Genomic DNA, 16,859 nt, shown 5'->3' with positions numbered 1-16,859 from the left:
GTGAAGATGGCAACCCTAAGTTGACAAAAATACCTGCACCTCACATGCATATTTTGTATTGATATAATGCATAAAGCTTCAACAATATTAATTATATCAATATTGAATTATATATACAATACTATATACAACAGACACCGGGAAAGAGATGAAAAAAAAAATATATATATATATATATATATACACTACTTTGTACATTTTAGCCTATTACGAGGGTTCTAATGGGCTACTGTTTAAAAAAAATACTGTGGCCTACTCCAGGCAGAACTTGATTGTCTGCAAGTGGCAGTGATCAAACATTGCGTAACAAACAGGAAGGCCGGCAACATGTTTTCCATGAAACTCATGAGACTCAACTACCCTGACCATGTTGAGTACATCAGCAGGTCAGCTGCCTCTCTTTGCAGGGAACGCACCATTAACATTTCTTCCGATGGGGCAGCCTATTATGTAAATGCGTATTAACACCAGTCTCCTGCCTTCACTGTCAAGTCGTCTATCACAAGGCGCATGTAATAGACACGTTAAGGAACGTCTAGATTTGTTTGAATCATTTGATGTTTTAAGGCCACCAATGGATGAACAGATTGATATCAGTAGTATGGAATTCTTTTTAATCAACGGCCCGCTCGTCCTGTTCAGCCTGGCCGTGAACCTTTTCTTTCTCTTTTGCTTGGCCAACCCACAAGGCAACAGTAAAAGACTCAAGCAGCCGTTGAAGATACTCTTGGAATATATCATGTGGTGCTCCGTTTTGTATGTAATCTTTTTAATGCTGACCATCACCTTGGACAATTATCTAACCAAGACGGCATCATTTGTGCTGTGGTTGATAATGCGGTACTTTGTGCACAACAGCATGAGCTCCTGCGTTTGGCTGAACTTCTACTTCTTCGTCCAAATAGTCCCTGCACGATGCGCTGTGCTCATTTGGATGAAGAGAAACATCAAGGTTGCCACTTTCATAGCTGCTCTTGTTGATCTTGTGATTTTGTTCAACAATTGGGCTGTCGGAATCGCCATTCTACTAACGAACGGGCCTCCGCTTCTCTCTCTCACCAACGACACTGTGACATGGACCCTGACTGACTTTACGTCCCCCATTTTCTTTACAAGTCTAATTTGTTTCATCATTACCTGGGTGTACATGTGGACCATTTTGTGTTTTAAGATCGTTACCAGCTGTATCACCCTTCGATACCTGCAGGGTCATGTGAGAAGTGTGGTAAAGAATGGCATTGCCTTCCCCAGTGCAAGACTTCAGACTCACTTATGGATCACTGTGACTGGAATTTCTCAATGTGTCGTGTTCTCTTTCTGTGCGAGTTATTATTTTTTTGATTCTTTCACCTTGTCATTTTCGCCAAATTTCTACATGGGAGTCCACGTCAGTTACTCTGTCAGCATAGTGTACGTATTTTGCACAACAGTCAACCTGAGTATCGGTCAATCAATGTTTAGGAAAAGGGTGGTGACTTTATGGAAGGCTCTCAAATCCATGTGCAGTGTTGGCACGGAAACAAATGATCTGATTGTGTGCTCCAGTTTGACGTAACAGGCAATATTGTTACTGATGTTATCCAAGATGAAGGGATTTGATATTTATGTTGATGTTTCTGTCCCAGTATTTGATGGGAGGAAAAAAAAAACACTGTAGTAGCGTGTCGCTTCCTTTTCAACCTCCTTTCGACAAAAAAGTGTTTACACATTGAAAGAAACAAGCCAACAAATAAGTTAACAGTACAACATGGAGCACAACAAAGGAAAACATAATGGCTTTGTGACAAGTTTATTCGTGTTAATATTATGGCCGATCTGTTGAACAACTTTTAGGACATGATATAATTAATATTTTGCAAAGAAAAGTTCTTCTGTTGTTGTATTTTAACTTGCTTAATAGCGACTTTGTATGTGCAACTTCTTATTGATCTGGTTTGAGTTTGTGCTTTACTTGAGTTTCTACTTGAGTTACTGTCCACTTCAATAAAACTGATTCACAATCAATGAAGGGTGGACAAAGAGAAAATATACAAATGTTCACATAAAAAAATTGTTGGAAACTATGCTGAAAGGCATGCAAGCACAAAATTACATTAAAACTGGGCTACATAAACAAAACTGTGACGCACCCCCTAAACATGGATATATTATGCCTCGAAAGTGCTACATTGCACCATTAAAGAAAGCAATGACGAGATATGCTTACATTAAATTCAAAGAACTCGTCTTATCCCTTCCACGGTTTGAATTAGGTTCTGGATTCTTGCTCCTTTTTTTAAAACACACAATTTTCCTTGTAATGTTAGGTCAATTTATGCAATTAACCATTCATGCAGGCCTATGTGTTTATTCATTTGGTTAAAGGAGGAGTTTGCAGTTTTAAAACTGCTAGTAAGATTTGACTGACGTAACACTTGCATGATTGTCAAACATGCCCATTAATAATAGCATGCGAATCTGAATGTGTGAATTTGTGAATTTGAGTTTGGCTGACGTCCGGCACAGAGTAACCAAATGGTCTGAGTGAAGACTCGTCTTGTTACATCGTTTAACAAATGTCTGAGCTTTCTTGAATGCACCACAAGGCACCTCACAAGTCAGTGCGCTGGAAGAGGACGCGAAGGCATCATGTCAGTTGTCAGCCGCTCTCTTAACGTCCACTCCACTGTCGCCACAACTACCAACAGTTACCGCTGGATACACGCAAACTTGACGAATGCTCCGTGGTTTGGTAAAGGTCGGCAGCAAAGCTACACGACTGTACCATTTGTGGGGATATATGAGCTGGAATTAGCGCCGTAAGTCAGCGTTGTTGTTTTTTTCCCCCCTTCTAGTGAGTGTCAAGCGACTTTTATCTCCTTCAGACGTGATTGACTTTTGGTTGCTGTTATTTAACATTAAAATCGAAAAATACAACTTGTGTGTTTTAGATTATTTTAACTGAATAGACGAGAAAATAATAGTTAAAAGATGACAATCGGACAATAAGAACGAATATATCAGAAAATAATGCAAATACATTGGTGACATCGAGTAGTTTACATCGAGGACACTGAATTGTGTTTAAAATGGACTCGTCGTTATAATCGCATTTAAATGGTACTGACAAACGAGCATGTATTTCTACTTGTAGATGGACCTGGGTATGTTATAGTCTAAAATGCAGAGCACAGAAGTGGAGTTTCCGTTGAGATCAACAGAACGTGGACGACTTCAGAAGATGCGGTTGGGCCTCACCCGTGCCCCAGCTCTGAAAACCCTTACCAGCCCTTTGTGGTCCCCATTTCCATCTGAAGGCCAACACACTCCCCTGCGCTCCAGTGAACTGGCAGATGCTCCCTGGGTGCCCCCCGTCTTCCCAGGTGTATCAGACATGTCCATAGTCTCTAATAGTAACAGCCAAGAGGTTTTTCCACAGAATGTGTCCACGTGTGGGCCAGATGGTGTTGATGTGCATTGCTCGTCCCTTATCACAGTTTCTCATTCCCAAGTGAAGGCAGATCTAAATAGTCCTTCCCTTACTTCGGAGCAGGCAATTTGGAAAACTGTGCTAGCAAAAGAGTCCCGGTCTAGGCATGAAAGACTAAACAGCAGAGCACAGAAGTTGAAGAGGAGGTTGCAGACCTTGTTAGGGGAGATTGCCTTAGTTCACTGCAGCCAGCAGTTGGAAAAACTGAGAAAACTGTGTGTTTTAGACTCCAGAGACCCTGAAAAGCTTCCCTCACAGGAACTTGTTCAAGGCCTTTCCTCCAAAGCTACATCATTCTGTAAGCGGGAACTTCTCAGATACCTGCAGCAGGATCAGGACTCCGACGCCACGGCCAGCAGCAGCTCTGATGAAGCACAAGATGAGGTCAGACGGCACAGAGGAGCCAAGACAAAGTGAGTAACAAGAATGTGGAATACATTCATGTGTACTCTGCAAAGTGTAAAAATATAGTATTGCGGCCATTTTGTCACATCTGTCAACTGAAAATGACATCACAGATGCTCAGGGCTCAGATAACGACCAATCATGGCTCATCTTCAGAAAACTGAAGATTGGTCGTTGCCTGAGCCCTGAGCAACTTTGGTGTCATTTTTAGATGACAGAAATTACAAAATGGCCACCCCCAGAGATGGCTAAAAACATGTGGATTAACTCTTTTTTTCACAAACGCAAAATTGATCAGAATGCCTTGTTTCAACAAGTGGGCCTGCATAGAACATATTCTTGAAAAAAAATATGATTGGGGTGACTTCCCCTTTAAAGTCAAAGATGTACAATTTGGAATCTTCATTTCAGCCAGCATCCTGGAATGGATTGTTGTGTTTTTTTTTCATTAGAGGTCCTACTGTATATTCAGATCCTCGCTTTCGTGTTAGTAGTGTTTGTTACACTCTAACAAGATGCATACTGTATTTTCATTGGCCTCTACACAAGATGACAGCATCTCCTCCCAGCCTGTGGAGAGTGTGACACACTCTCGCCATGTACATACTTCTTCCCTTTTAGCATTAATTCTTACATGTAAATGTACAAAACAGAAAATAATGGCAAATCTTTCACCTGTGCAACTGTAATGTGCTTTTGTAGTTTTCTTCCTACAGATCAAAAATGTGTGTTTAGTGACTTAGTAAGTCTCTACCATGGTGCGGCTAATAGTGTGACTCATGTTGACATTCAAAATAGGACTCCAGCATTAAATATTGGTGTCTTGGTGCAAGTACCTAAAACAATGAAACATTATTCTCACGGTAAAGGCAAACAGTCACAAACACAACTAAGTATTGATTTATTGACAACTTTTTAGCCCTAAGTCGATGTCCACTTTTGTTGAGAATTGACTTTTTTTTATAAGCTCTACCTATTGGGAAGTGAAAATGGATTAAAAAAAATCAATAACAGAACATAATAACAAACATTTATGTTTACATAGATCTCTGTATTTTCTTCCATTTTCAATTCCAAACAGTATAAATGCTTAAGAACGATGACATCAGTGGTCATATACAATGTCATGAATGTACTGTAACCTTCTTCCTTATTGCTCTGTGCTTAAGCCATACATAAACATTCGTTTGCAATCAAATTTTCAAACAAAATTGGTTAAGTGCAGTAACACCTCTCCTCAGTGACCTTCTGTTTATTCACGCAGCAACAAACACAATCAATTTGCAACAATGTTTTTGGCAAGCTGGGGTTGGTTTACACTCGAGCGTGCCTCTTGTCTAAAAAGCGTGTCCAACGCTATTGAACAGTAAACCTTCCTAAGAGTTTTTATGGCAGACTCCTCTTGTTAGGGGATTTGACCTTGCTGTGTGTGGAGATTGTACTTAATTTTAGTTCTGAATTTGGCAGCATTCATCCAAGTAAAATCTTTTAATTAAAAATGTCACATGCATTTCCTTGGAACCAAATATTCCAAATATTAATACAATTACTGGAAGATATCAGACTGCTCATAAATCCCTAAGTAGACTTTTTGGCAGTAATTAAAATGATGGAGTGGGTTCACACGCTAACTGTAAACTAACGCTGTATCATCATGTACACTTTTGCTTTTAATCGTCCCCTCTGACAGGACCACTATTTGCCAACTGTTCCTGGAATTTACCAAAAGTTCATCAAGTTCACAATAATATAAATGTTCCAAGTGAAGTTTGTTTTGAAAAAATGAAAACAACTTTCCACCACGTTGAGTGACTCTCTCTTTATTTGTTCCCACAGCTCTCCTTCATTCTCTCCACTAATGTCTTGGCTCCTTTTTTCTCTCCACTCGCCACTCTTCCAGTCTGGCTTTAATTAAGTGGCCCAGGCAGCCACACCTGGTAGAATTGTGAGGCTCGCTGGATTGGCAGCCATTTTGTCATGTGGCTTCTGCAGGGGAATGTAGCATCCCCCCACTGCACGTCCCCGTGTGATGCCACGGGGCCTTGAAACAAAAAAAGTTAATCTTTAGCATTTGCCTCAGCTTTCGTGATTTGTATGTGTGAACTAGAACACTGTGATTACCTATTAACATGTTAAATTATTTACTGCTCACTCTTGCATTTGTAGGAGAGATATTTTCTTAATTAGGGAGGAAAGTTAGCCTGTAGTGAGCTTGCTATTTAAAACAGTTCGAAAGCTCATATTCTCCGCTGCCTTTTTCATTTATTCTAAGATGGTTCCCTTTGTTCCTTTTGTGGAATTTTAAAACTTTCTGCATATTCTTGTCATACCATAGTCCATCTTATAAGTTGCTACTAAAGTGTATTCTTCCTGGGCTTCAGCTCAACCAGTTTTGCTAAAAATCCCTTTAAATAAAAAAAGGTCTCTCAAATGTAACTTCTGGTCCTCTGTTCCATCAAGTTGGATTGAGTACATAAAGTGCTTGAAGGTGTCATCTTGCTAGAAATAAACGTACTAATATTTTGTCTTTTTACATGTCTCCCTACACTGCAGATACAGCAGCTGTGAACACAAATGGCTGGAAGAGAGAGCAGACATTGGCAGCAGATGGAGTTGGTTGCAGCTCCGGCTGGCCGACCTTGAAGGAAAGCTTGAGCAACTTGGGGAGCTCCACAAGAACATCCGCTCCACTAAGGTGAGTTTGTACTTGTCACAATGCACCCTTGTGAGTCATTTGAGTCAACACACGTTATTTAAGAATGTCTGTGCGTGTATGTCTAAGGGCGGCGTGGTGCTTGCAGAGTCCCAACCACCCACAGACAGGCAGATCCAGCAAACGCTATTCAAGGAAATGGCAGGTCTTTCCCACTCAGTCTTAGACGCTGACTTGGAACCATGCAGCCCCGGTCGTCTTCTTTACAACATTGAGCGACAGGTAAGTTTGTGCACTTTACTTACCTGCATAAATTGCACGTACTGTACTATGTGCTTTACTTTAGCCCATTAATCCATGTTGATGCGCGAGTCACTTCAGTATTTCTGTGGAAATATGGACATGTTTACGACAGCACTCCCACCTTTAGCCTTGATTGACACATCTTTGCAAGCACATCCCATACTGCTGCTTTTTAAAACCTTGCCAGGAAGTTGTTATAGTGGAGATTAGGTAACATTAAGAAATTAATTCACCATGTTATATTAATGCTATAATGTAGGCCAAATGGGGAGGGGAAATATCCCACACGTGCATTTTTTTTTCTCCTGAAAGAAGAAATGAAGAACGTTTTTTTGGTCCCATGCTTCCTTTTATAAATACTCATGGCCATAATGCAGCATTGTATGCAGGAAGTGGCAAAGAGTGAAACTGCATCTTGTGCTTTTACTACACTACAGACTACAATACATTTTCGCTCCAGCTTTAACTGTGCACATAGCTACAGTAAATGTCAGTAATGTGCTCACTCCAGTTAAATTTTGCTGTGCAGTGCAGTAAAATAATTGATTTTAAAACAAAAATCAGTCAAATGGAGCTAAAGTAGACATGACGTTAAACCTGCTTTGATACACATGCGTACACTGAGATATTGCAAGAAAACGAAAGAATTTTATGAAAACTACACCTTTTAGATACTGTATGTGTAAATACAGGAGCAGAAGTAACATCATGTGAATGTGTTTAAAATTTCAGCATCGATTTCTGTCCGATAAAAAACATCCATCCATTTTCAGCCACACATGTTTTTTAACGGACAGCAACATACACAGTATAGCTAGTTCACACATTATTATTCAAGGATGAGACTTGTGTTTTCGATGTTTAATAATGTGATTGATCCTCTCATTGCAGAGTGCTCAGCTCAGCCAGATCGTCAACAGTCTGATTCCCCCTTGCAGCTTCTCACCACCTTCAAAACAACAGGTGTGGAAAGGCGGACAAGGCCCCTCGAGGTAGAGAAGGCACACGTTTCTCTAAAAGAACAAACAGCTCAATAATATACCCGCCCACGCTGCGAAATTTGCACTCAGTTTTCCAGTGGCATGTCATTGCCGATCATTTCACGTGTATTAAAATCACCATTAGAAACCAATGCTGACAAAGCTGATTGCCCCTGCTTGCTGGAAGCCAAGCTATTGCAGGTTGAAAGATGCCGCCCCCCCCCCACCAATCGCCCCCTCCACCCCCCAGCTCCCTGGTTTTGTAATGTAGCACCTCCACAACCATGTGACCTGGCTCGAATCTCCCCTTCATGTAGTTCCTCACTGCTGCCTTTTGAACTTTCAATGTGACTGCGAGGATGAAAGCCGCACACAAAAATAAAAACCATGTTGAGTTTTTTATGCAAGTGACAGCTTTAGAATCAGATATTGTTCCGTTCTGGTGGTTCTGTGTGAATAGGATCTAAAAGCCGATACCTTGATGATCCCAGTTTTCTTGTTTGTGAGAGTATTAAAATCTAAAAGTCACTCATTGCTCTTGTTTGTTTCTGCAGTGGGGCCAGTGGAGGCATTTTCTTGCAATGGGGATCAAACAAGAGATTGAAGCACAAGTCCGATGTGTCGTGTGTATGTGCTCGGACCAGACCCCTGGTCACCCACCGAAAGCCCAAATTGTTCTTTTTCAACTACAATGCCGGTCCAAGGGTAGGTAACACTGCTACTCCATTAGATATTGTTTTTTTTTTCACTGAAAAAAGCCTTTCAACAATGTACACTGGATAAATGTTATTCAAAATCATGTTGTTTCAATGCACAAAATATCTCTGATGTCCATATACTGGATATTTTAGGTCCACCTGTCCTATTGTTTGGGATTCAATACAGTAACTGTATATATAAAACAAGTATTGACTCACCTTAAACAGGAAGTCAACCCAAACATATGTTTTTCAAGAATATGTTCTATGCAGGCCCACTAGTTGAAACAAGGCAATATAATTAATATGAAATATGAGTTAAGCAGCAATATCCTCCTGTTTTTACCCATCTCAGGCGGCGGCCATTTTGTCACTTCTGTCGGCTCACCTATTTTCTGAAGCTCAGCCATGATTGATCGTTATCTGAGCCCTGAGGGTGTGTGATGTCATGTTGTGGGCATGCATAGAACATAAAAAAAAAGATTGGGTTGACTTCTGCTTTTAATTTAACCTTCAAATAGATAGATTTATTTATTTTTTTTTTTTTTGATGACTCATTCCTTGCAGGACTTGCCGAAGTCCACTGCTCCCCTCTTATGTTCTTGTCTTTCCTCCTGTGATCCGCGGATCCCCTGCTCGGACCCTGACTGCAGCGCCAGCAGGACCTGCATTTCACTCAAGTCTGTGTTAACAGCAACATGTGGTAGGAGAAACTAGCAATTTAGCACAGCTTTTTACCCTCACCCTTTAGCTGCATGATAGACCATTGTGTCAGTCCAAATGGAGCATTATTGACGAATCGCACACAGGGAGATGTAGTTGGTTGGTAAGTTCATTAGTTAGGATGATAACAGAAAAATTAAAAACGAAATTTCTTCTTGGGCCAAAAGATAACTCACTTTGGTAGAGAACCACATAAAGCAGTGAAATGCGCTGTATAAATAAAATTGTATTGTATTGTATTGTACTGCTCTTTATGTTTTGGATCACATTCGATTATGACGGTGGATCTGATTTGGCAAGTGTGATCTGATAAATATAAAGCTACATCAAAATGTGTGTAATGCTTAATAGAAAATTAATTTGAAACTTTTGGATCATGACAACTGTTTTAGCATGTTTTATCTTTGCATGCTGTTTGAAGTGATGTGAACCAAAATGCGTTGTATCTCCTTAGAGACTCCACAGAGGATTCTGGGGAGGGAGCAATGGTTCCAAAAACCTGTAGTTATTGATGTCCAACCCCATAGTCCATCTCATTATAACGGATGCAGGCCAACACCATACAACAGTAGGTTCCCCCTTACACTCATTTGTGTACTGTTCCCTCTTTCTTTCAATTTTTTTCTTTTTCTGGTCAATCCATTTCTCAATGACACTGCCATGCTCCGTTTGTGTCCAGTTTAACCACAGAACACCAACGATGTTCCTATTTTCAAAATTAAGTTTGAAAAAAAAACGTCACCCAATCAAATTGTGATGTTAAAATAATAAAGGATGTAATGGATCATTATTATTTCTAATGTTTTGTTGTTTTTTTTAGACTTGGCTTTAGATGACAGGAAGTCATATTTTTCTGACAAAGATGGAGTTTCACGCCTGCTTGTTATTGTGCATCTCAATTGCGTCGTGACTTATTACACCTCACGCTGTGTCCCTATGAAGCATCCAGCTGCGTACGAGATGGAAATGGAATAACAGTATTTCAACGGTGTCTGTGCGTATTAGTCTTAGCTAATGATTTGATGACTTTTGATGATGATTTTTCACTACACTTGCAAGCCTTGGCACCTTTTGGTGTGTGACCCCAAAAAATCTCTTGTTCCTCCACTCCAGTTGGACCAAATACTGAATTAATTGTTGGAATGTGAAGCAAGTAAGAAGAAAGCAGATGGCAGGGTAGAAATTGATGGAAACATTCTACACTCTGCATACTACTGATTTTGCGTCGGCTTAAATGACCTTCCACGCCATCAGTAAGAAGACAATCAGTCAAGGGAACATCAGACTGATGATTCCACTGCTCCATAGCAACAAAATGAATCGGAGCGACATGAGGTCAGATCACATATTAAACCGGATGGGAACTAGGCAAGTTGAGAGACGAAATAACTAAAGTGGTATTGAACTGTCTGTGTGTTTGCCACGCACTGTGGGCAATATTTTTAAACAACCATGTGAGTATAAAATGATGCTTCCAAAACCATGAAAGGTTCAGTCAGTGTAAACTGACCTCTAGTCTTGCATCACATTAACATTTTTACCACATATTCCACTTAGAATGTATCTTCAGTCGATTGCAATAAAATTATGTGTTTTGATATTCGGTATGTGAAAATTATTCGACATTGACTTTATCAGTGTTTTCGAGCAACACATTTTTTTTGTATACTTTCAGGTTCCCTTCTCATCAGTCTGGATGAACAATTGTCGTATGTAGCATCACCAACAGATAAATTATCACTAGCACTGGATTTGCAAAATAATTCCAAGTATTTGATTTGAATGTTTTCTCTATTTAGACATTATTTCAATTTCAGTCTTGCATTTTTGTTTATAATCATAGGTGACCAAGACTTGCAGAGACATGCCAGATATTTTCCATTTCCACTAAATAGAATCATCGGTTTGGTCATGATTACAAATTGATACAACCGTTATAAGAATGGTTAACAGAGAGGCAATTTCCTGATTGGTAATGGGTCGAATGGTTAAAGAAGCTTTAGTGCACATCAACTAAAGCATAAAATTCCAGCGTAGGACGTGAATTGCAAGCCGCAGGATAGAGAAGACATTCCTGTTTTGTGTATTGATTCAGCTCCTGTGTGTCTTCCAGGCCACAGACACAAGCGGCAAGCTGGGCCTGGCATGCGTCGATCATCAATCAAGTCAATTGATGACGCACGGTGTCAATGCAGAAGAAGCAATCAACGGAAGAGAAAGAAAAGACACACTTTAATAAAAGGTGTGCGGCAAAGTAAGTTATTCCGGTTTCCGCTTCTGGATTATCAGTTGGTCTGCAATTAAAAAAAAAACAAGTCTTGGGAACGGCTGAATCAAAACTTTCTGCTGATTTAAGCAATGCACAGTTCTTAGTAATGCTGGGACCAAGTTAACAAATACTATGAAATAAATCAACTTGTCTTCCTTTCTCTTTGTCACACGAACTCCTGCAAGTTGTTGTTGTTGGTTGTTGATTTTTACTTTGTCTGCTGCAGTATACTGTATGTACAAAAAATGTATGGCCCTATCTTAAATGGTGCCTTGTGAAAGACACCCGTTGGTGCCTCCCACACCCTATAATCTTACTTTGTTTTCTACTTAATGTCAATTCGTTTGAATGTCTGTCTCATTAGTCTTTGGCATATTCAGATGCAGAAAAAAAACTAATGTTCCATCATTTAGTTATTGTTTATTTTTAATTCATCAATCCTAATATTCAAAATTTCTTGCAATCAGATGGGCTGCCTGAAGCACATCTGTTGGATCCAAATGACATGTTTGATGATGAGCTGGAGAAGGACTTCATGAAGGTTGTTGAAACAGCTCCCGCATCCCCCCCCCCCCCCCCCCCCCCCCCCAAACACACACACATTTGAACATTGCTGTTCCAGTGGTACTAAACTAGCCTGTAACCCTTTGCATGATATATCAAAGCCTCCCGTTGATGTCATGCTATTCATGCTAACTTAAAGCGGAAGTCAACGCAAACATATTTTTTTCAAGAATATGTTCCCAGCAGGCCCACCAGTTGAAACACGGCATTCTGATTAATTTTGCGTTTGGGGAATACGAGTTAAGCAACCAAATGCACTAGTTTTTAGCCATCTCTGGGGGCGGCCATTTTGTCTTCTGTCGACTGAAAATGACATCACAACTGCTCACAATGACCAATCACGGCTGACCTGTTTTCTGAATCCGAGCCGTGATTGGTCGTTGTGAGCAGTTGTGATGTCATTTTCAGTCGACAGAAGACAAAATGGCCGCCCCCGGAGATGGCTAGAAAGGAGTGCATTTTTATGCTTAACTCGTATTCCACAAACGCAAAATTAATCATAAAGCCGTGTTTCAACAAGTGGGCCTGCTGGGAACATATTCTTGAAAAAATATGTTTGGGTTGACTTCCGCTTTAAGTACAAGCATTGAATGGATATGTTTTCCCCATTGTTGCGTCTGCAAATAGTACATACAAGTCACTGTGGTGAAGGACTTACTACATTCATTGTGTCCACTTTTCCCTCACAGGGCTTTATATGGCAACGCAACAACAGGAGTGTCACTATGCCAGTGAGCAAGGTGGAGAAGGTGCGAACCAAGCATATTCTCACTCCAAGGTATCGGACAAAGTGAGCTCGGTCAATCGTATTGGTCAGCTGATACTTTGGTACAAATCACAGCACAAACAATTGATTGCAGTGAGCGTTTGTGATTATTTAGTGATATGGTTAGTGTGTGTTTTTATCATTTCTTTTCATCTAAGCTACGATCCACATGGGTAGATGAGATGTTTCTGTGAAATATCTTTGCTTTCAGGTTCCTCACCACAAATCTGATATGTGATTACTCTTTAATGATAATAAATGCTCTTTTTTTTCTCGTTTTTAATAGTTGGCGTTTTGTTGACATCCAGTGTCTAGTTAATGAAACTGAGAGAGACACTGAGGAGGGGAAGGTAGAGTCCCATGCTTTGGATGTGAGATCTATATTTTCCTTTGTTAGGAAACGATGGTCCTCTCCGTTTGTGTGTTTTTTCGAGGTGGAGGTCCTCACTGATGCAGTCTTTGCTCAGAGACACTGGGCTTTTGAGCTGAAGGAGAAATTATGCTCAACATCGTGGGGAAGGACATCATGCTGCAGGCATACGAAACGGTACTCTCACACACCTGTTTTCATGTTGAATAAAGGTTTTCGAACACCATGAGGGCAACAAAATCAAACAGTTTTGGTGGGGCTGGCATATGCTATTTTTCAAATATTGCAATTAAAAAAAACAAAACATTATGCCCTGACAGGAAGGGAGAGTACAGTCATTTTTCATGTATATAGCCTACATTAAGTTGTTGGTTAGAGCTTCACCATCTCCATGTTCTTAATTTTTTTTTTTCCCGACACTTACAGATAATAAATGAAGGAATTGACAAATGTCATAAAATGTTACTGTTTTTTTTTATTTATTTATTTATTTATTTTTTTTTAGACTTGTTCATCACTTGTGAAAGTGAAATGTTGAGTATTTTTAAAATGGAATCTCATGCCATAAACGCCCCCCCGCCCTCTTATTTCAGCTCGGGCAGCAGATTACAAGGCAGTGTAGGTGGGGCGTGCACATCAGAAGTGGAGAGCTTTGTGGAGTGGAATCGTTCTCAGTTGGATGCTGATGAACAGCTAAGCTTAGAGCAGAAGCCGGTAAGATCAAACACCACACGGCTGAAACTCTATACCCCCCTCAAAAGAACAACATAATGCTAGTTTACATGTTGCATGTTGTGTCTTACACTGAGAGTATTTTTTTTCTGTTTTCAACTTATTTTTAAATCAAACAGTATGACAGATGGGTTCCAAAATGCGCTGCCAATCTCTAAATTAAACAGTTGTTTCAAACATATTAAAGTGCCATATCTCATATATTTAATAGATGATAAACAAACTCATTGTGACCTGCCATCTTATTCATTAGTTAGCAGGATTAAACAAAACGTATTTGGCTTTGTAGGAGTTGGATCGTCGAAGTACCAAACTACTGGAGTGAAAAATAACTGAACAAAGCAAACATTTTACAACAATACAATCAGGACTGAATGTCATAATGATACTTTGTAATTATCTGACTTTATTCTCGTGAATCTCATTAATATTTGTGGTTCGTTTCAGTATGGCTCCAGTACTCAGAGGGTTAGTTGATTGTTTTTTCAAATATGTACTTAAGCCAAGACCTTAATGTGACGTCACTGACCTAAGACAATTGCGGCATGACAAACGGATGTCAGATCATCTCAGCAATTAAATGATCAATCTTAATGACTGCCTTCTAGTGGTGTCTTTGAACAAACAATGCGGTGCTGATGCAAATAAGGGTTGTTTGGTCTTTGTGGAGCTCCCCTTTCTTTATATCCATGATAGACGTTTGTGACAAAATGGACAAATTAACTCTCGCCAGCACTCTTTTTATTTTCTTGACAAAGCTATAGCTATTTGATACACTCACATATCAGTTACATGAGCCGGAAGGATGCTTGAGAACCCACACCTCTGCATGAGCCAATGAGGAACTGATTGTACCACTTCACTTTGATTGAAGTAGGAGCTATTTAAGTACAGTATGTTATTAGGTTATGTAGGAGTTTTGCTACTAAAGCTCTTGTCGCGCACCAGAGACCCGCCGCTTAATTTTTACATTTTTGAGCCAGTGTTAATACATGTGCGCCCACAAACCGATTTAAGTGCAGATTTGGTTGATCAAACAATGCTCACGCACAATACTCAAAATAAATCCATCTACCTATTTAGCATGAGAGTTATGTTGATTAGAGCTTACCACTTGATGTCAATATGAATTCTAATGTGGCTAACTAGTTTTCATGGTTCTGTCCTCTGCCCCCTCAGTCACAGTGGGAGCTGAGGACTTTTCCTTTAGACAAGAATGAAGAAAGAGCCCTCTTCGATGACAACTTTGGGACACTGTGCCCTCCAGTGGACACTGCGCGTAAATTACAACTAAGAGCAGCTGAGTAAGTGGTGCCTAACCACTTACATACAGCACATGCATGTAATGGACATGTTTCAAAAGGAATTATTTTGCAACAGTGTTGTCATTCCTTCCTTACAAATTTTAGGTGGTGAACAGATTTTTTTCTGTAATTGCAGGAAAGTGTTAGTGATGAAATGTCATGTCATAGTCTTTTTTGTTGTTGTCATTTTCTCCAAAAAAAAAATATTTTTATACAACAACCATACCATTTTGTACAATTGTCCTATTAGACACATAGATGTTGTTTTGTATTTTTTTGTCACTTGTCATCATGTCTTAAATAGCCCAGGACATTTAAAAAAAAAAACGGCTGTATTGAAAGAATCAATAATAGATTTTGATTGACACTGTCAGCAAAATATGATTTCAATAACATCTTTACTAGTGTGGATGTTGTCGTGGTGTAGTACTGCTGCACTGCTCAATACTTAGCGCTGTGAAAAGCCAAGACCTTAATGTGACGTCACTGACCTAAGATAATTGCGGCAGGACAAACGGATGTCAGGTCATCTCAGCAATTCTGATGATTAACATATATGGGGGTCAGTGGAGTCAAGGCGCTCTGCTTCTCACCTAAAAATTCAAATCTCCTATACTGCTACCTGGGGCGACAACAGGCAGATGGTAGACAAGATCACCCTTCTAATCTACACATGTGTGCCTCAAGTAAAATTCAAGTTTTTTCTGCTCCACAAATAGCGAACCTGGCACCCTCTGGTCTCCAATCTAAGTCTGACTGAACTACTGTGTTCATTTTATTTAATCTTGAACCACACAAGCAGCAGAGATACTTGTATTATGTGCTTCAATGGTGTGAAGGAATCCTATATTGCTCAAGCTATCCTAACTAGATCTATTTCTGCACAGTGGCAACTGAAACCAAAATACCTGTGAATAAAAATGAGAAATGTCCAACCTGGGTCTTGGTGTTATTATAAAGAATGGTGCTTGCAACAAACTTGCTATAGCTGTTTCCTCCACCACAAACAAATCTAATTGTCTAATTGTTTACATTTTATGAAAGAGATGTGGAACTGCCTCTCCTGTTGATTTAAAATGTAAGCAGGAAATTGCAAGCAGGAAAGTCGAGTGACTCATTTGATTTAAAAAAATTATATATTATATATTATATATAATTTATTATACATTTTTATAAAAATAAATTGGTTAAACTATAGTATGGTAATTATAGTTACTGTAATATAGCTTTTCTTTGAAGCGCAATAATCTGTTGAAATAATCTCAAAATCAAATTCATGTGTCATGTTTAAATACAGCATAGTGGCCATTTGTTTGTCAGACAGTTTTGTAGCTTTAAGGGCAGAACAAAATGTTCAGAAACTTGTCAATGATCAGGTATAACGATTAATTATGAAACAAATATTAAATTGAATACAGTATATGACAGAAAATACAAGACATCTGCAAACATGAATAAATTGCTATTTGAAATGAATCTTATTTTCAAAAACAATCTGATAGTCCTAGACCATTTCTGATTTTTCAATTTAGGTTAAAAATACAACAGGATAAAAATGACAAATATTGTACCATATCAGAGTTTTTAAATGGTAATATGGCAAAAAGTGATTAATTACACTTT

At 39.3% G+C, this 16,859-nt stretch overlaps 1 protein-coding gene and 1 pseudogene across 5 annotated transcripts; both read left to right on the top strand.

Moving 5' to 3' along the window:
- The first annotated feature begins 574 nt into the window (after nucleotides 1–574).
- On the top strand, nucleotides 575–1,527 carry LOC147136551 (uncharacterized; annotated as a pseudogene).
- An 838-nt stretch (nucleotides 1,528–2,365) lies between these two features.
- On the top strand, nucleotides 2,366–16,171 carry kansl1l (KAT8 regulatory NSL complex subunit 1-like). 5 transcript variants are annotated; one of them, XM_086052450.1, is made up of 15 exons: nucleotides 2,366–2,798; nucleotides 3,134–3,882; nucleotides 6,428–6,569; nucleotides 6,657–6,809; nucleotides 7,722–7,822; nucleotides 8,365–8,515; nucleotides 9,076–9,211; nucleotides 9,686–9,799; nucleotides 11,345–11,485; nucleotides 11,968–12,041; nucleotides 12,754–12,842; nucleotides 13,117–13,377; nucleotides 13,794–13,914; nucleotides 14,222–14,269; nucleotides 15,111–15,221. In XM_086052450.1, the coding sequence occupies exons 2-14, from the start codon at nucleotides 3,161–3,163 to the stop codon at nucleotides 14,255–14,257; spliced, it is 2,241 nt and encodes a 746-aa protein (XP_085908576.1). In that variant the 5' UTR covers nucleotides 2,366–2,798; nucleotides 3,134–3,160; the 3' UTR covers nucleotides 14,258–14,269; nucleotides 15,111–15,221. The 5 variants fall into 5 exon arrangements, with proteins under 5 accessions (XP_085908576.1, XP_085908578.1, XP_085908574.1 ...); XM_086052449.1 differs by lacking the exon at nucleotides 14,222–14,269 and having other exon boundaries at nucleotides 2,531–2,798; nucleotides 13,117–13,180; nucleotides 13,265–13,377; nucleotides 15,112–16,171; XM_086052448.1 differs by lacking the exon at nucleotides 14,222–14,269 and having other exon boundaries at nucleotides 2,521–2,798; nucleotides 15,112–16,171.
- The last annotated feature ends 688 nt before the right edge of the window (nucleotides 16,172–16,859 follow it).

Source organism: Filicampus tigris, chromosome 14, assembly GCF_054856515.1.
Source record: "Filicampus tigris isolate MCC_2025a chromosome 14, RoL_Ftig_1.0, whole genome shotgun sequence".
In the NCBI taxonomy this organism is placed as follows: Eukaryota; Metazoa; Chordata; class Actinopteri; order Syngnathiformes; family Syngnathidae; genus Filicampus; species Filicampus tigris.
The sequence above is the reverse complement of the archived record's forward strand: the minus strand, read 5'-3'. Positions and strand labels throughout refer to the sequence as shown.